The sequence below is a fragment of the Melanerpes formicivorus genome, unplaced genomic scaffold (assembly GCF_026170545.1).
Source record: "Melanerpes formicivorus ecotype bairdi unplaced genomic scaffold, bMelFor1.0.p_v2 SCAF_4, whole genome shotgun sequence".
NCBI lineage: Eukaryota > Metazoa > Chordata > Aves > Piciformes > Picidae > Melanerpes > Melanerpes formicivorus.
In genome coordinates, this window is record NW_027142356.1 from 9,408,319 (window position 1) to 9,428,549 (window position 20,231).

General features: G+C 40.1%; 1 protein-coding gene across 1 annotated transcript in view; it reads right to left on the reverse strand.

Annotated features, from left to right (window-relative positions):
* COL25A1 (collagen type XXV alpha 1 chain) overlaps positions 1 to 20,231 on the reverse strand; it is a 348,081-nt gene that overhangs the window by 153,697 nt on the left and 174,153 nt on the right. The window contains exons 3-5 of the mRNA XM_068136899.1: positions 8,703 to 8,747; positions 6,621 to 6,628; positions 4,794 to 4,820 (exon numbers count right to left, since the gene is read on the reverse strand). Coding sequence (XP_067993000.1) covers positions 4,794 to 4,820; positions 6,621 to 6,628; positions 8,703 to 8,747 — 80 coding nt within the window. The remainder of the gene's footprint in view (positions 1 to 4,793; positions 4,821 to 6,620; positions 6,629 to 8,702; positions 8,748 to 20,231) is intronic.

Genomic DNA, 20,231 nt, shown 5'->3' on the forward strand with positions numbered 1-20,231 from the left:
AAGGCCACAATTAGGTCACCTCAGAGCCTTCTCTTCTGCAGACTGAACAGCCCCAACTCCGTCAGTCTGTCCTCATAGGAGAGGTGCTCCAGCCCTCTGATCATCCTTGTGGCCCTTCTCTGGACACGTTCCAGCACCTCCACATCCCTCTTGTAATAGGGGCTCCAGAACTGGACGCAGTACTCCAGGTGGGGTCTCACCAGGGCTGAGTAGAGGGGGAGGATCACCTCCCTCGACCTGCTAGCCACATGTGGCCGGTTGACGCTGTCCCCTTAAGAAAGGGAATATGGTGGACGGAAGTTGGTAAACGGAAAGAATAATCTAAACTATTTCATTGGTGAAGTGGGAGGAAGCACCTTCTGAACTGGGAGTGAACTGGGCATTTCCAGGACTTTTCTATCAGTCTTGCTTCCGCCTCTCCACGGTGCAGCAGCTCTCTCTCTGCTCGGCTTTCTGCCAAGGCCTCGGCCTTGAAGACCAGATAAAAGCCGGTATTAACTCCCTTCCAATTAACACAAACTGCTTCTAACATTTTTTTTTCTCTCTTTTCTCTCTCTTTCTATCCCACTCGGGGGAAAGGGGGGGAGAGAGGGGAGAGCGGAGGTGGGGAACCCCCTCTGCCGAGGGGGGTTACTCTCATTTCTGTGTTACTCTGTTGTATATCTTTGTATATATTGTAGATATTGTAAATTTGTAAATATTCCCCTGCAAATCCTACACTGCTTTGTAAATATAGCTCCACTGCCTTGCTAATTCAGCTTGAGAGTTTTTTTTCCTTTCCCTTCAATTTTTTTTTTCCCTTTTACCTTACAAGGGGGAAGGGAGGAGGCTTCTTGGCCTTACCCTTCCACCCCACCACACCACACTTCTCCTGATCTGATTTGGTTAGGCCACACCTTGAGTACTGTGTCCAGTTCTGGGCCCCTCAGGTTAAGAAGAACATTGAGACACTTGAATGTGTCCAGAGAAGGGCAACAAGGCTGGGGAAAGGCCTTGAGCACAAGCCCTATGAGGAGAGGCTGAGGGAGCTGGGATTGTTTAGCCTGGAGAAGAGGAGGCTCAGGGGTGACCTTATTGCCCTCTAAAGCTACCTGAAGGGTGGTTGTAGCCAGGAAGGGGTTGGTCTCTTCTCCCAGGCAACCAGCACCAGAACAAGGGGACACAGTCTCAAGCTGTGCCAGGGGAGGTTTAGACTCGATGTGAGGAGAAAGTTCTTCACCGAGTGAGTCGTTCATCATTGGAATGTGCTGCCCAGGGAGGTGGTGGAGTCACCGTCCATGGAGGTGTTCAAGAGGAGATTGGACGTGGCACTTGGTGCCATGGTCTAGTCATGAGGTCTGTGGTGACAGGTTGGACTCGATGGTCCTCAAGGTCTCTTCCAATCTTAGTTATACTGTGATACTGTGACTGTGGTAGTCACTAGGAGAAAGTCCAGCTTATGTTCTTGACTTTTGATACCATATCTTCCCAGAATGTAGATTTCTCACAGTAATTCCTTTTACTGTTATTTCTTAAGGTACCTTCAAAATTAGAATGAACACAGACAATGAAAACTTAAGTCTTGAAAAACACAGCTGCTAGTTTTGGTGAATCTGCAACATTATGATTTGGTCTATTGAGCAGAAGGGGTTTTAGGTTATGTGTGGCAGACATACCTCACTATCCTCACAAAATATCCTATAAAATCCAGTAAAGATTAGAGTAATAAGGTTTCTGCAGGAGTTAAATAGGACTCTAGAGAACTAACTTTAAACACTAACAGCCTTTTCATAGAGTTCTACAGGGCTGCATAAGTACTTCTAAAGCGTATTGCAGTTGCTGTTACATATTTCACATTCAAAGCAGGAAGATATGGCTATGACTGAAAATACTGAACCAGCCAGCCAAGTAATGACTTTCAAAAACCAAAGCCAAATTCTATTCTGAGGCATTTTCTAGCAGGAAAAACTGTTCAGTAGGTGCCAAGGACTACTGAAGGCAGCAGGAATGGCTGCATGCACACATACAAATATATTCAGACTAAAGTTTATCCATAACAATCACAGACTCACAGAAAACATCTCATTGAAAGACACCTCAAAGATCATCCAGTTCAACCTTTAACTCAGCTTAGGGTCAACCCTACACCATGTCCCTAAGCATCAGGTCCACACACTGCTTAAACACCTCCAGGGATGGCAACTCCACCAGTGCCCTGGGCAGACCATTCTAATACTTGAGAACCCTCTCTGTGAAGAAATATTTCCTAGCATTCAGCCTGAACCTTCCCTGGTGCAGCTTGAAACCATTTCCTCTGGTCCTGCCACTTGCCACCAAGGAGAAGATGGTGCCCCCTCCTCACTCCAACCTCCCTTCAGGTAGTTGTAGAGAGCAATGAGGTCTCCCCTCAGCCACCTCCTCCCTTCACTGAACAGTCTCAGCTGCCTCAGATGCTCCTTAGGCCATATGCTCCTGGCCCTTCATGAACCTTGCTGCCCTCCTCTGGGTACATTCCAGAACCTCAGTGTCCTTCTTGTAGCGAGGGGCCCAGAACTGAACACAGTACTTGATGAATACCAATATTAGACCAAGGAGTTCCACTAACATGACTTCCAAGAAATTTTGGTGTCTTCAGATCTCACAGCAAATCTTCTAGAAAGCATCTGGACCAGGACAAAGGACTGAGCCCTCAGGCTCTAAAGAAAATGCATTTTCACAGTGTCCCTGTGCCTTCAAAGCCTGCATGGGTCTATCACGAATACATTTCACTCGTCTTCTCAACTTACACTCTAGACCAAGAAATTAAATCCATTTTTTGTGCTTTGCACAATATAAACTTTACCTTGTACATTATGTTCATTAACCAGGATGAGGATCACTAAAGATATGTAATTTCCACAGAAGAGCCTAAGAGCCTAAGCATGTTTTTTTCTTTTAAATCCCAGTCTTGCTATACAGAGTCCATAGCTGGATGAGGATAATATAAGGGGTTTTAACAGGCTTTCAACTCCATCTTATCCTCCACACACTTGTGTGCTCAGCTACACAGATTAATCACTCTTAGTAAAATCAGAATGTGAGCTCTGAAAACTGATAATGGTTTCAGAATAGCCAAGCAAGTTTCTTCCTCACCAGGTGACTTCCAACCACTTGTAATAGTAAAGACAGACATCAGATGATGCTTCATTGGTAACATTTCTAAGAAAAGTCTGCAACTACAAAAGAGAAAAACAGAGAAGTGAATTGCATAAAAAGCAGCATGGGCAGCAGGTCAAGGGAGGTGGTTCTGTTTCACTGCTCCACTCTGGGGAGACCTCACATGGCATAATGTGTCCAGCTCTGGAGTTCTCAGCAAAAGAAGGACATGAAACTGTTGGAGCAGCTACAAAGATGATCAGAGGGCTAGAGCACCTCTTCTATGAGGTTGGGCTGGGAGAGTTGGGGTTGTCCAGCCTCAAGAAGAAGAAAAGGCTCCAGGGAGACTTTATTGGGGGCTTCCAATATATACAGGGCCCTTATAAGAAAGGCAGAGATTTTTTTAATTTTTTTGTTTGTTTGTTTTTTACCAAGTCCTGTAGTTACAGGATAAAGGGCAAGAATTTTAAACTAAAGGAGAACAGGATTAGATCAGACATAAGGAAGAAATTTTTTACAGTAAGAGTGATGAGGCACTGGAGCAAGTTGCCAGAGAAGTTGTGGATGTCACATTCCAGGGGTTGTTTAAGGTCAGGTTGGGTAGGTCTTTGAGCAACCTGTGATTAGTGAAGGATACTCCTGCCTATGGCAGGATGTTGGACTAGATGATCTTTAAAGTAATTTCTAGACCAAACCATTCAGACATTCTACAAAATTTTCCTCTGTGTGTTCAAGGTATGCATTTTATATTTACTACTAGAAACATTTTTACAACTCATTGAATAATTAGTCATCTTTTGTCTGAAATACAGAGACAAGTCAGCATGGGAGAGCCCTCCAGGCTATAAAGTATGTTAAGATCACCGTCATACTTTATCAGTCACTATGTTGTTCATATGGATTGTCACTGAAATGCACCCACTTACACATCTTGTAACTTGAGCTTCTAATGCACATATGACAGCAGGCATATACTACTTCCCTTAAATGAGCCACTGCAGTGAGCTTGCCTGACTACTTGAAAGAAATATACTACTAATAGGTTTTAGGAAGATGCATTATTTCATATATTTTATTTCTTTTTTTTTCAGGCAATAAACCTAAAAGAGATGAGTGGAACTTGGCAGAAAAATGAATTACATTCATTATCAGAAAATTGCTCTGTGATAGACAGTGCAGCCAACTGCTAGGACCCCTGTAATAGCATTTTACTTTGCTCAAAATGCATTTAATGAAGCAGCAAAGAGAAACAGGATAGAATTAAAAGAAGGAACTTAGAGATTCCATATGGCAACTGTAGAGCTTTCTAATACAGGAGACTGAAATGCAGTATCTCACTAAAGAATGCTTTTGAGTCAGAGTAAAGAATTAATTTTGTATGCAAGAATACAGAAACTCAATGCAAAATATGTAAAATATGTGCAGTGTCAATCAGTGCATTGCATTTATGCATTGTCACACACACAGGCTCTTTCCAAAAACTTCTCCAAACTGTTTTGCTTTGGTTTTCCATGGAAGTCCTACATTTTATAGCCATCTGAGAGACAGAGGGAGATGGGGGGTGGGGTAGGGGGGTTTGGATGAAATATTTTTGACATTAAGAAAGGAAATCCAAAATACAAAACCATGATTTTAGAGTTCTATTGTGTATATACTATGATAAATATAGGATGAGTTACCGGATAGCCATTTCTCCCTGGTAGACCCTGGTCAAATGAGATGAAATGGTATGACACACATTAACAACACAGTCATGACATACAATGTAACAAACATGCAGAGCACATTACTAACAAATTAGAATTTGCATATCAATTGACTTTGGATATGTGACAACACTACAAACCAATAAGCATGACTTTGGTACCACATGGTGAAGAAGAGCCCTTGGCAATGCAAATTATATTTTAATTAGCCCTCTAATTAAAAGGCTACTGGCTACTTTTGGTGCTCACTGAAATTCCTTTTGTTGTGAAGAGAATTATCCATGTAGACTGAAGGGCAGCTTGTGGTTAAAAGCAAAAAATATTTAATGGTTAGGCAATAAAGTGTTAGCTACATAGGCTACCACTAGGACATAGGTGTCGAAATGGACATTTGAGAATGCTATAGCAAACCATTAAAATTTTCTTTAAAAGCCTCAGTCTTTGACTGTTATTACATGTGACACTCAGTATCTATGTACAGGGAAAGTAAACAGCGCACTGCAGCACCCTTTGAAAATACAACATGATTCCAAGCAGTGCTGTGTAAGATATACAAGCATTTGCTATTTTAAGTGAAGATGATTACCACAGTCTCTCTGTTGAAAACACTAAGTTCCCAACAGTTGACCCCAGCCAGACTGTGTCTATGGAACTAAAAAAAAGTGAATTAGGAACAAAAAGTATATTTTTAATTGCTCTTAGAGACAGTAAAGGTTTTGGTTGCTAAGTTTCAAGTATGAAACTCAGAATTTTAAGTCAGATTCTTCTTAAAATTACTCAGTTTGGGGAGCTACTTCAGGATTGAGTTAATACTGCCACAACTGAGACTTTATTATGGACCTGTACTAAAACAGTGGGGAGCTGAAGTCAAAGACTTTCATAATGAGGTACATCGTGAACTCTTGCCACTTTGTCTTGCTACAGGAAAATCACTGGTATGATGATTTATGGTTGCTCTAAGTGTTTCATGGGAAGACTGCAAAAGAAATTGGGGAGGCCAGCGTTCCTTTCAAATAAACAGCACCCTTATGCATTAAGCCTGGCTTTTCATTGTTAAATGAAAATGTTAAATGATGACTGGCTAAACGAACCACTGAGCAAATGGTCAAAATCTTCCAAGGATAAGCAGCGTAACTGCTCAGGATACACAGTTGACAAGAAAACGATTAGGTCACAGCATTAATCTGATCCTGAAAATATTGTGGAACTACTGCATTAAGTAAATTTAAAAAAATATGTTAAATAAAGATGTCTGCAAACATTATAAGAGAAATACTATTTTAATGGCCACTCTTTTACACAATATGGTGCACATGAATGGCATGGCAAATAAAAAATGTTTGCAATGTTTGTGTTTAGTCCTGTTCAAGTCAGACTTTTGACCTACACTAGGAATATAGAACAAAGCAAACAAAGCCCAAGCAAACAGAGGAAGCTACCACCCAGCCAAATGCAGAGTGACTGAGTCTGCACTTAAAGATCACACATTTTTACACTGCAAATATCTGTTCTCGAATCATAAGCAAAATGAACATAAAATACTTACATGGAGTTGTGATCCAAACTGCTATCTGGAGTGCTGAACACAAAACTTTATTGTTTCAGAGATTTATTTCTTCCTTAAGGAACTTTCTGATTAAATTGCTCAGCTCCAAGATAATTAGTGAGTGATTACACTGTATAAGGATAAATATCAAGACTCCCTCCTGATCATTCATGATCATTTTATCATGGTGATAACAGGATCTAATAGATTTCTCCCTGATTCTGGAAGAACCAACAATGTATCACTGTACTTACAGGAGGTCCTGTGGGGCAGGGAAGAAGAAAAGAGGGTGGAAAAAAAAGAAAAAAAAGAAAAAAAAAGAATATGTAAGCTTACAAAGTTATTAAAGACACACATGTACAAAGCCAAGCAAGCACAAGGCCTCAGGACTGCAAGTGAGCAACACTGCTAATCCACTGGACACTTTTTCCCACTCAAGTACGGTTTAGGTTTGTTGGTGCAACTTGTGAATGTGTTTGATGCCTAAATGCATGCGCTTACCTTACCAATGCTTCAATCATAGTCATGCAATCTTATGCAAGTTGCTTCTCTATCCCTTTCCATGCAATGTCATGCAGGTCCAAAAATACCAGCCATGGACTATGATTCATTTGGTCCGACTCCACCACTAAAGCATATGTAACCACATTACCAGCTCCAGTTAGCCACGTTGTGGGCATTTGATCACAGCTTGGCTGCAAAATTTCACTAAGTACCCTTGGCATTTAACCTTGGCATCTCCTCAAGACCAGCATCTTCCAGCCTTGCAACTTTGCCTATGAGGGGAGGTTTCAGTGGCCACCTGACAGTTCTGAACTTTCTTTTCATCACCTTCCTTTCTCAAGGCACACATATAAAAGCCTCCCCATTAAAATGTCTCACTTTGTGAAGTGATATTTGCACATTTTTTCAATTATTTAGACTCAAAGACTTTTGCGTAGAAGTTCTTGGAAACGTTATCCAAGGGCCACAAATCAAATCTACTATTTTGGTCTTATTAAGTTGAGCAGCTGCAGCTCCCCAATCAATGGCATTTCATTAAGCCTTTATGCCTTTAATTTCTGGATAAAGAGAAGGGCAAAAGTAGTATAAAACGGCAGCAGCTGTACTTTGAGATTGCCTTTAATGTTGACAGCCTTTAGGTTTTAACAATGCAATTTTATTGTCCTGCAACTAAGGTAATTTCTTCATCCTGGTAAACATTCTTTAGCAGCATTTTAAGGTACAGGTCTGTTTTCAAATGAGAGATCAATTTCCTTTATTAATAGTTTAATATGCATTTATTTGAGGTGTAATGATTCAAAAGCACCCTGCAAAGTAATTGCCAGGATCATTTGTAAGGCAATCTTCAACCACAGAATTTCCTTCTGTACCATGGCATTTTTCTCTGAAGTAGCTAGCCAAACTTGATTGGAAACACCAAGGTGATTTATATTAACCTCTGGTAGGGCTTGGTTTCAGTTTTGTGATGCAGAGAGATGTAGAAATAGTTTTTAAGAGCCAGATAAATGATCATTTACAGAGATAAGAAAAGCTACAGAAGATTTACAGAGATCAAGTTGATTGGAAGATTTTCCTAACTGGCAGATTAGATGAGACAAGGAGAATAGAAATGCTCATTTTCTCCTGCACTGCCTCCAGAAAGTTCACCTTTATGAAAACCTCAGCCCTGCAAAGGTAATCAACAGTTCCTGTTCCTCTGAAGGTCAGCTGAAAGACATGTTCTGCATCTCACAATATTGTCTCAACTGAAATTTCAAGCTCCACTCTCAACAGCAACCTCCCTGGTAAAGGGTAGCAAACCAACAAAAGTTTTTCTTGTTTCTTTAAGAACTTAATTGCTACTAATTTCTAGCAAACAACAATTTCTCTTAAAGAATAGTCTACCTGTCCCATTAATTCCCTGAGTATTGACATTCTTAACATAAGGAATTTTATGCCCTTCTTTATTTCCTTATAAAATTGTTCCCCTCAAACCACAGGGACCTGATGCAACACTGACAGAGTACTGCAACGACTGACTTACATGGAGTTATTCTCGCTTGCACAAGTGTGAGAAGATACCAGAAAGGTTTGACAGTTACCAATGTATTACCAATGGTACCATGTCAAATATTATGAAGTGTCCCTAAAAATTAATGATGCCTAAGACTACAAAACTATCTGAAAGGCCACCAGGTATATGCCAAGGGTCACACATTTTTATCAGAGAAGTTTCAAACACTCTTTCAGAGCACATAATTAATAGAACAAAAAGTGAAGGCATGCTTGGGTATGCATTCTCATGAAAACACAGACATCCAATAACAAAGGGCCATAAGGAATTGGAAACTTACCAGTCTCTCCTCTTCTGCCCCGCTTACCTCTTTTCCCTGGAGGACCTAAAAAGAAGAGGGGGGGGGTGGGTGTTGTAACTTTTTTCTTGAAATTATAGGTTGAATATCATTTGTGTTTAGATGCAAGGGCATTAAACAGATGCATTGTATGAAGTCCAGAGACTTTGGCGGAGCAGGAGCAAAAGATAAGTAGAATAAGATTTAGGAAGTTCAAGATAAAATTGACAGCTACATTACCCACAATAGGCTTTCAGAAAAAAAGGCTGGGAGAAACTTTAGAGGTTATCCAGTTCATCCTTCTCTCTCAAGGAAAGTTAACCACATCTAAATTATTACTGCAGCTTCCACAGGCATTTTTTTCCTCAGTATTTCACTGTTCTGACAAGTGGAACATTTTTCTTTATGTCCAACTTGCTGCACTGAAGCCCATCAATTCTTGTGCTTTCCTCTACAAACCCCAGAGAAGAAATTGTTCCTTCTCTCAAAACCCAGTCTTTTTATTCCTTAGAATTGCTGCACCATTCCTTCAACCTTCTTATACCAAACTTATCACAAGACATTAAATTTCATTCAGTTATTTCTGTATTAAACCCAAAGATTAGTTTTGATTTGTAACAGCAAACCCTCTAGAAAGTGCATTCAACCTCTATCTGAAAACATCCAAGACATAAAGAAATCATCACCTGGACCGTCATGCCCAAAACACTAACAGCAGTGTGTGTGTTGCTAGACTCTAAGGTGCTTTGACCCCACTTTATATGTGCTAGCTGTAACACAGGGGCTTAGTTCCTTTGTTTTGCTAAGGAAACCTTTACTGCTCGCTGTCCTTTCTCTGCAAACATTTACATAATACAATCAATGTCTGCTGCCACTTCTAAAGAAAAAGAAATAGAACCATTTTGTCCCTCATTTTTGCACTCTTTCAACATCCTTTCTAAACTGCAGGCATCAGAAAGACATTCTTCCTTTCTTTATAGTGAGCCTGACATATTGTTCCTGAAAATGAAAGTACACTTGCACAGCTCCTTGTATGGCTTGCATAGGCAGCAGCTGTGGTGGTGACTCGGAGTCCTAAAATGCTGCTGCTCTGAAGAAAGAACCACAGGTGGGACTCTCGAAGCTGCTAAAAAGAGGCAAGCACATGGGTGGAATTTCTGCACAAAGATCACAAGTACCTCAGCATTTGTAATAGATATTAGGTGCACAGGTGGTTTTGGGCAAAAAGTTAAGCACCTGTCTGCTGTTTTAAAGAACTATATGATTTTATATATTGTAACTATCATCCTATGGCTTTTAAAGGCATAGGAATGTCAAATCTTACTTTTGCACTGTATATATGCAGCAATCTGGTTTCAAAGACTACGGTACTGAAAAGCAACATTTCTGATACAACTTTAATGTACGTGTGAAGTGGCATTTGTTTGCCAGAGAAATAGAAGGATTATTTGTTTAAAGAAAAAAAGAGAGGAGTAGCTCTTGCCTTAAAAGTTGAGAGGTTTACTCCTATTAGAATATTATAAAACTCACTCCAACCCCCTTTTCTTGTTCTGTTCTAATAATTACAGTAGTGACATAATGATTGAGAGAGTGGAACATCTTCTTTATGAGGAGAGATTGAGGGAGCTGTGTCTCTTTAATTTAGAGAGAAGTCTGAGGGGTGACCTCATTAATGTTTATAAATATGTAAAGGATGAATGCCAAGAGGATGGAGTCAGGCTCTGCTCGGTGATGCCCAAGGACAGGACAAGTGGCAATGGATGGAAGTTGAGGCATAGGAAGTTCCATGTAAACATGAGCAAAAAAAAATTCACTGTGAGGATGACATAACACTGGAACAGGCTGCCCAGGGGGGTTGTGGAGTTTCTCTCTCTCTGGAGATTAAAGATCTGCCTGGATGCATTCCAGTGTGATCTGGTATAGGTGATGCTGCTCTGGCAGCTGGGTTGGACCGGATGATCTTTTGAGGTCCCTTCCAGCCCCTAACATTCCGTGATTCCATGATAATGCAACACAAGTTGCACAATCAACAGCACATTTGACAAGAATATTTTGTTCTTATATGCTGAAAATTAGCAAAAATGTCACTTCAGTGTGTAGAACCTTGCAACTTCCTCCTGAACCATTCCAGCCTCTGCAAGAAGTATCTATGAAAACTTCTTACACAGACAGTGGCATGTTACAATGCATAGTCAGTTTCTATGTATTTTTCTGAGTTGTGGTTTTTTCATGTTTTGGTTGCTTGGGTTTTGTTTTGGGGTTTTTTTATTGTTTGTAGGTTTTATTGTTTCATTGTTGTGGGGTTTTTTGACTCCTCCAGCTAATACTGAAACTTGTTAAAGCCCCTGTGCATGCACGTAACCCTGCTGTATCCTCAGCATAGGTTTCCTGGGCTATCTCCAAGCTCACAGCACAACCGTGAAGCAATCTGGGCTGTTCACAAACAATGATATGCAGTGAAAACTTATAAGGCTCTTCAGCAGGTAATAACATGTCTTTCAGCATAGAGCAATAAAATATTCCCATATGGTTTTCCAGAATATTATTTTATTACCTTTTAGCAACACTATAATAGTGCACATGCAAATATATCTACTAACTACTTTGTATTTGAGAGAATAATAGAACTTTGAAACTAAAAAACTTCAGTTAGAGATCAGCAAAAGACATCAAAGCCACAGAAAACTCAGGAGGTAACTTCAGGCTATGAATTTTATGAAGGAATTAGATTTGTCCACCAAACCATATTTCCACAGAGCAGCAATTTGGCAGTTTAGTAGCTGTGTATAGTGATGGCAAAGGAGGGGTTCCAGTCCACTTCCTTCCTTTGACATTGAGTGTTGATCCCTTCTAAGCTGCTGTTCTGAGATTACTAGATTTAGAGGTGTTAGTCACCAGAAGAATGTTTAGCATTATTACTACATTTCCAAAGTAACCATGCCACTGAAGCTAGGGAAGTTGCTCTGGATGTATGCCAGTATTAATGAAATTATACCACTGCTCCTGACCTTTGGCTCATCAGGCCAGCAGTATTTAAGGGCTGCAGTTGTAAATTATTTCTCCCTCTCATTAAAAGCTTTTTTTGTTTGTTTGTTTCTGCACTACTTAAGGCTCTGTCTAGGTGGTGGCATTTGCAAACCTAAAAGCCATAAGGTCTGCATTTTGCAAACTTCTGCTGGGTTTGGGGGACCATTTGAAGAAATAATTTCTATATATTTATCTATGTATTAATTTTTTTAGCACTACAAGCCAATCCATCTTAAACAGTTAATCCCAGATGGTTCCATGCTAACACTGACATTGAAGGTCATCATTAGATAACCTACTACTTCAGGAAGTATGCAAGCTTTCATGTTTTCCTGAACAGCCTGCTTTCTTTAAATCTTAACTGTTAACATCATCTGTTGCTCCAAGACTTCCCAGCTACCAAAACCCTGTGCATTTTGCTATAAATATTAATTTTCCATCTGTTTATGGTTTTATAACTATGCAGTAATTGGGGAATTTGGTGTAGACTCATTGCAGCAGAAGGAGCAGTGAATAAAGTTATACTAAACACACTGTCAGCTTAAAACAAGTCCAGAGATTTTTACAGCTTGCACATGATACACAACACATGACACAACCATTCTGAACCTTCTTGCCCAGGGTAAAACAAATATCTCTGTAGAGCAGTATCAGAAATGTCTATGCTGAATGAAATGCATTTCAGTTTACTTAAAAAGCAGTTTGTTTAGAGCATCTGCTGATATTAAAAAAGATAAAACACTGGAAGAAAAATAAAGTTTGAAACTCAGTGGAGTGAGCTGGGTAATAAAGATTATTGATAGTGATCAATAAGCAAAAGTTGGTTTACAGAGTCCCAGTTTGCCAATATATTGTTTTCCTAACCTCACTTCATTTAACTACAGATAGGGATGAAAAGTCAAATGCTAGGTAATCAGCTGGGTCTCATTTTAACTTAATTTACATTCAAAATATTTGGGATTAATTTATTCTTCCACAAACATCTAATTTCTATTATGAACAGAAAGGATTATATATATATTTTTTTAATTCATGTGTCAAAAAAATGTGTTGCCCCTGCTCTTGAATGTCTACAAAGGGAATTCTGAAAATTAAAACTGCAGGGATTGTATTTCCAAAGTTACTTCTCTGACTTTAATCTTCTCAAGCACTACCTGTACTGTTAACTGCTCAAAAAGTTTGGTCTTTCTTACTTACTGTAAGAAACTGGTAAGAAAACAAAACAAACAAACGAACCACAATGAGAAAAAAAATCCTTACACCCCCTACACTACCAACTTCAGCCAGATAGCAGCTTTAGAACACAACACTTTGTATTTTAACTGAAATACAAGTAACAAAGTGGCAAATCAATAATAAGGCTGCAACAAACTATTTCTGTCCCCTCTCCCAAATTCTTTCAATTAAACCTTAAAAATCTTCTGCATCATTGAAGTGACTACCAAAGTAGTGACCATGTGTGAACATCACTATTAACAGGTTTTCCAAGACATTTGCCAAAACACTAAGCACAGCCTTGGTGGCATTCACCTGCTAGCAATGGCTATTCTAATCCTTGCACCCTGAAATCCTACATTATAGTCATCTAGCAATAATTAGTACCAACAGACTATGGTCAGATCATTGCTGTACTCCTGGAGAGATTGCTTCAATGTGCCTGATTTCTTTTAAATAAATTAATAATTTATCCTCTCTATGCACAGCAGTGCCAGAGGTCTGCGGCAGATCTACAGTTTTTATACTGCTATATAGAAGAGTTTGTTCCTAGAGGAAAGTAGACTTCTGTTGTATGTATTCCACTGTATGTTTTACCATATGTCAAAAATGATCATTTAAGTCACCCTAGGGGGCAGGAGCCATTATGCAATCTTCACAGTAGAGAAAGACTCTGCTATGTGCTTTAATAGACAAGGGGAAGTATCTTTTTTTAACAGTTTTAACCATAAATCTTAATTTTAGATCTATGCACATTTTAAATCAGACACAACAGATGGAAAGTACACTCTCCAAATTTTACTACTGCATTTTGTGAACATAAGGAAAGCTTTTATCACAGTGAGGGTGACAAAACACTGGAAAGAGATGTCCAGAGAGGTCATGGAGTCGTCTTCTCTGGAGACATTCAAAACCCACCTGGATGCCTTCCTGTGTGACCTATTCTGGGTGATCCTACTCCAGCAGAGGGGTTGGACTAGATGATCTTTCAAGGTCCCTTCCAACCCCCAATGTTGTTTGATTCTGTGTGATTTTTCCAGTTTGGGCATGAATAGTACAATAAACTATGACATCATTAATTTTTTAAAGACATAAAAATGTGAAGACTATGTATATTGTTCACACAGACAGCAAAAGCAAGACTTCCTTCAGTTCTCCATCTACTTTCTAAAAAAAAAAAAAAACATTCTGAAAGTATAAATAGGCTGTCCTTGCTCAAAAAGAAAACGGGATTGACCTATCAAAAGCCTGAAGCAGGAGCAGTGTTTTTGTTCTCTGAGATGCATTTTTAGCTGTAGAAGAAATAATTTACACTATATTGATGTATATTTATGAGGCACTGGAAAAAACTGGCTCAGGTTTTCAGCTGGTATGAATCAGAGACGATGGTTAAGTTATACTGCTTCACACCAACTAAGGAACTTCAAAAACAGAGAGACACTCAACAGGCAATGTGCCTACATTAGGCTCTGCCTCCATAAGTTTCTCTTAATCTTCTAAATCACAGAATCACCAAGGTTGGAAGAGACCTCAAAGATCATCAAGCCCAACCTGTCACCACAGACCTCATGACTAAACCATGGCACCAAGTGCCACGTCCAATCTCCTCTTGAACATCTCCAGGGATGGTGACTCCACCACCTCCCTGGGCAGCCCGTTTCAAAGGCTAACAACTCTCTCTGTGAAGAACTTTCTCCTCACCTTGAGCCTAAATAATATACTGTTAAGTAGAAGATAGATTCAGTCTTTCAGTGGTTGAAACTGGGAGTGGAACTCAGACCATAACAATCAGATCTTTCAAAAAAATCCATATATTCATCTTCAGAACTAAGGGTGGTACCAGCCTATTGTTGTGCTGACACCACCTATATTCTTTTATTTATTGATGTTTTTACAATGAACAAATTTTAATTTTCAAAGCAGCAGATTGAAGGGGGAAAAAAAAAAAAAGGGGGGGGGGAAACCTCACATTTGTTAGATGAGACCTAAAGTCCCTCTATCAGCACCTGCCAGGCACATCAAATACCTTACTATTTGGTCATTAGATGATGTGGGAAGTCAAGTTTGTCCTAATTTTGGAAGGAACTACAATGGCATTGTCAAGTTCAAGGAAAAGGGTTTATACTTCTCAGGTTATACCAAACTCCAACATGTACTCACAGGTGTGAGTAAGAGCTCCCACACAAAACCAGAGCACATAACCTGAGGATAACAGAAGAGTTCAGAATTGTTTCCAGTTTAACTGATGTACAGGACATTGTTCACACATTGCTCGACACACAGACATTTATTGTTAAAGGCAATGAGAATTCTGTACACACATGAAAAGAAGAATATTTTCCTGGCCAATTTGAAGGACATACATTTCATGTGTAGCTTACAGCAACATTTTGCCTATCAAGTCAGGATAAATGATTTGGTCCAGTTACATGCTCAGAGCAAATCCCAAACAACTGCTGAAATCAGTAGAATTATTTCAGTATCATCAGGCATAAAACTGACAGCCTTGCTGAAGTTATGTGATTAAGGTGCCTAGAAGTCAGTTGAACCAATATACCCCACCCAAGCTATCCTTTCTAATTCATCTGTAACACTGGAAAATGTTGGTTGCATTTCAAGCTCCATCACCCTATTTTGCCAATGGATTCAACCCTCTCTTTTCCACTTCCAGGCTACAACCCAGCTGCCATCATTTAATCCCATTCTCCACCTCTCCTTGTCAAACACAGGAAGGACTTGCAGTACCACATTGCTCACAGGGAGAGGACAGCTTCCACAGCAAACTGACATCTCTGTTTCACAGCTGTGGGAGCACAAAGTGACAGCACAGGCCATCAAGGCAGGTAGGTAGCAGAGCAGCAGCCACTGACATCTCTTCCTGTGAAATGTGTGCCATGATCAGCATGGTGACTCCAGTTAATGCTGTGTGATCCACTGCTCTGCCCTACTAGCCTTCTCCTGTTAGAATGGTAAGCAGCTGCAGCAGACACTGCAGAAACATCCCAACAGGATGAGCTCTTGTCTGATGGGTGTCTGGGGAACATGAGATTTGGCAGACACACCCATGGTCCTTTCTCATAGCTCTGCCATCAAATCCATCCCAAGCAAGGAAGAATGGGAAGTTTTCTATATCTCTGAAGCTGAGCACATTCATATAAACACTGCATGGATCCATTCCAGTATGCTTCATAAGCTTTTTTGCTCTTCTCTCATTTCTAAGGTTTTTTTTAGCTCACACAACACTTCGACTCTTATTTCCTCCCACTCTGCATAATCATCCCACCTGGCATATCAGTCTTCTGCTTTGTACCTTGGTGTGTCTCAGACAGCCTGCCTGAATTTCCTACCTCATAAAATGATCTACCTCATTTCAAGGCTCAGCTGGATAAATAACATTCATTGTTTCACACACAGTATGTCAGCTCTTTGGCTCACCATGAAACATCATTGCGTTGGAGAGCTTGGATATGTGTCAGAGGCTATTATGCAACTTGGCTGAGGAAATGCCAAAATCAGCCTGTCTGATCCACAGCAATGAAACCTGATCTCCCTAAGTCAGATTATTTGTACCTCTTCTGCGCATGCCACATGCCATCTGATTAGAGGCATCTAACCTAGCATCATTTCACTAGTACCAGACATTATGACATACACCTATATATTCTCTCTCTGTCCCTGGTAGTTAAACATGCTTTGAAGCATGAAACAAACTCCCTGCCAAAAGATCTAATGTCATTCAGTTTTAAAATTCTGAATTAATTCTTTAACCATAATAGCATCTACTCCTTTTCCCCTTAAGCTTGTAAAACTGTTGGTGTAAGAAACAATGTCTGACGAGCTTCACTATGTAAAACATACTTCAAGAAGCTTTTGTTTCTTTCTGTCAATGTAAGTTTATTGTCCTGTGAAATCACAGATGTCTCCTACATCATTATGAGATGGAGAAATTTATGTTCCTTACCCAGCTTTTTGACACCATTGTGCTAAAATAGCACACACGTCATTAAGACCTTCTCTTGTCTCCTTTGTAGGGTGAACATATCCTTTTTCTTCAGTCTCTCCATCTGAATTTTCTCCATGTCATAAATCATAGTCATCACTACTTTTTCCTAAGCTTTCTCTGGTTCTGCAGTAAATCTTTTAGCGTAAGGCTGAAACATCTCATGCTTTGTCCACAGTCCTGAGCTCTCACTCCAACACATCTTGTAGAGGAGGAACACTAACTCAAGTTCAGCAAAGCTGCTGTGTAGCAGGAGTCAGAAGCTGCTGAAGAACAGCCTGACAGAGCCTTTCCTGCACAGCCTGGCAAGAAGCATCTCGCAGCTCTAAGGTTCTCAAGCACTTTCCCAAGACCAAGTCTGCCTTCCAAAAGCTGTCTATACTCATAATTTCTCTAAAGACACCTTACTTTAAATCTGCACAGTTCACTCTGCTTCATCTTTCCCCCTAACAACAGATTGCCTCAAAATGAAACCAAAGGCAAAAATATCTTAAGCAAGACTTAGTGTTTTCAACCATAAAGTAGAACATAAGCTTTGTCAAACAAAGTGTAGATAAGATTCTTGGGTGTGGGTAACCACTGAACACCCTTTCTTGTTTTCCACCTGACCTAAGATGTCAAAAGATATTTTCCTTCTGCAACAGCTGCAGCAGAGAGTTCACAGCAGCCCTAGGTTCTGAGCATTTCCTAAACACTGCATAACATCCATTTCTCTCTCCATTTACCTACTTGCAGATACACTTTTCTGTCATGAATGTGCCTCACCTTGTTTCATCCTATTCAGACCCAGGCTCTGTGTTTGAAATTGGGTTTTCTCTGCCCAACCCACAGATATTTCAGTGGGTTGAAGTTGCCTGAGAGCTTTGTAAATGCTGCTGGTGCTGCTCCCTAGGGCTAGAGGCTTGAGTGCTTAAGGGCTAATTCCCCTTTCAGTAGCTCTGCTGGCTCCCAGCCCAAGCTGAAGACTAGGCTCATTAAACACTATGTGAAACATCAAGTACACATATCTTCTCTTAATGCCACAATATAAGGTGGGTTTCTCTACTCCATACAGGTAATTGACCTTACTAACACTGGTAATAGACACCAGACCAAATTGTTCTGTCTAGAAATCCTTGCCCCACCAGTTAGCCTTTTTTTCCTCCCATGTTTGTTTCATTATTGTTGTTTTCGTGTTCTTTATGAGTTACTAGTGTTCCAGCAAAAATGGCACCACTAGCCTGCCTAACAGACCTACAGCATATTTTGCACTACCTTTGTGTGCCCTTTACCACAGCTACAGTTTTGGGAATGCTTTCACTGACCTATTCATACATGGATCAGAAATTTCTACCATGATGCATGGCAGACCCCCAGTTTAATTATACTGACATTTTCTCACTCTCTGTTTTCCATTTAGTAGGAGGAGGACTGGGATAGGAAACACTGCTGCTCATGTGACCTCATTTTACATGACTTAAAAATTCAGAATACATGGCTTCTTGAACTGTGCATGTTTCACAAGCTGCTACATCACCAAAGTACTATGGCAGAACCTGTGTAACTTGATATTTAATACGCTGTCAGAGATGAAGATAAACATTTATAAGACAACTAACAAAATTATTCACCTCGGATCACAGCTTTTGTGTCCACCTAGAATTATTACCTACCATGCTAAAGCAGTTTAAAATAGATCATAGTAGCCTGAGCTGAAACAGTTTGCTGGCTCTTACAGACTAAATTTTAGTAGTGAGGCCAGCAAACTATTTTAATGAACATAAAACACTTCAAGCACACATGGTCATCTTTGCAAACACAGAAATAGCTGCTATCACCTGGCTGACAAATATTGCTGAGGGACAGCTGAAGTATGTAGGGATAGCTATTCTATACTAGCAAGGCACGAAAGTCTTCTCATCATTTCAACTTGCCATTCCATTGTATTATTATCATGGCATATCAATAGTTGGCCCTATGATGCAAAAAGCATGTGTCATATTGAGAAACACCACTAAAGCTTCATTTCACTTCTCTGGATACTCATCTAGATGAAATAAGAAACAAAGTATCAGAATTATATTATTCTTTGCCTCAGTAGAATTTAAATTACCTCTAAGAACAGAATTAGACAATTTTTGAGGGCATGTAGCCATAATGGTTGGTTAAGTAACTACACCATACAGCTCTAGCTGTATAAAAGCAGAAGCTTCAGAATTAAAAGTCCTTGAAACAGAATCCTGCATCCACCTTTAGGACTCATAGAATTATTTTGGTTGGAAAAGATCTCTATGACTGAGTCCAACTGTTGACCTAGCACCAACATAGCCTTTACACCATGTCCCAAAGTGCCATGTCTATGCATTTTTTGAATACTTCCAGGGATGTTGACTCCACCACCTCCCCAGGTGGCCTGTTCTAATGCCTAACCACTCTTTTGGTAAAGAAATTTTTCCTAATATCCAATCTAAACCTCCCCCCTCAAAGTTCTGCCATCCGGAACGTGGCAAACAATAACAACATAACAGCTGAAAGCACAACACCATCTTTCTCAAACGCAGTACTTTGGAAATGATAAGTCTCTGTCAGAAAATCTGAAATGATTCCTAAGATTAGGTCAGTCTTTCTTCTAGTATCTGCACACTAACAGAGACTACAAATCAGAACAGAGCAGGACTGCAGCATTTTATGTAGTGCTGTTGAGAAATACAGAGTTTTCCATGTCAGTTAATGCACTCTCCCAGCCCTGTGAATGGCAGGTATCCCTCCATGCAGTAGGCACCGTGCAGACATCCATCCTAGCTGCAACTTTCGTGTTCCTTTTGTCAAGTTATGATCAGTCTAAGTATTTTTTCACTTAAGCACACGGTCTTGCATGTGCATGGAAGATTTTGGTCATTAATTTATCTGAGGGTTCACTTTGACCTGAAGAAACTTGTGACCTCAAGGGTTCCTCAAGCAACTAAAGGTTCCCAACTATTATCTTACCTGAGAAAAAGAGGACATCTCTCCCACGTCACATTGGGATGAACACAGGCTTAGATGTGTGGACCACAATAGCACTGGAACCCCCACAGCATGTTAGAATCAAAATGGCCTTTCCTATTTTCACCAGAATTTTACATCAATTTATTTCATCTGCTATAGAATCACAGAAAACATACGGTTGGAAGAGACCTCAAAGATCATCTAGCCCAATCCTTGACCCAGCACTAAACCATGTCCCTGAGTGACAGATCCACACGCTGCTTAAACACTTCCAGGGATGGTGGCTCCACCACTGCCCTGGGCAGGCTACTCCAATGTTTGAG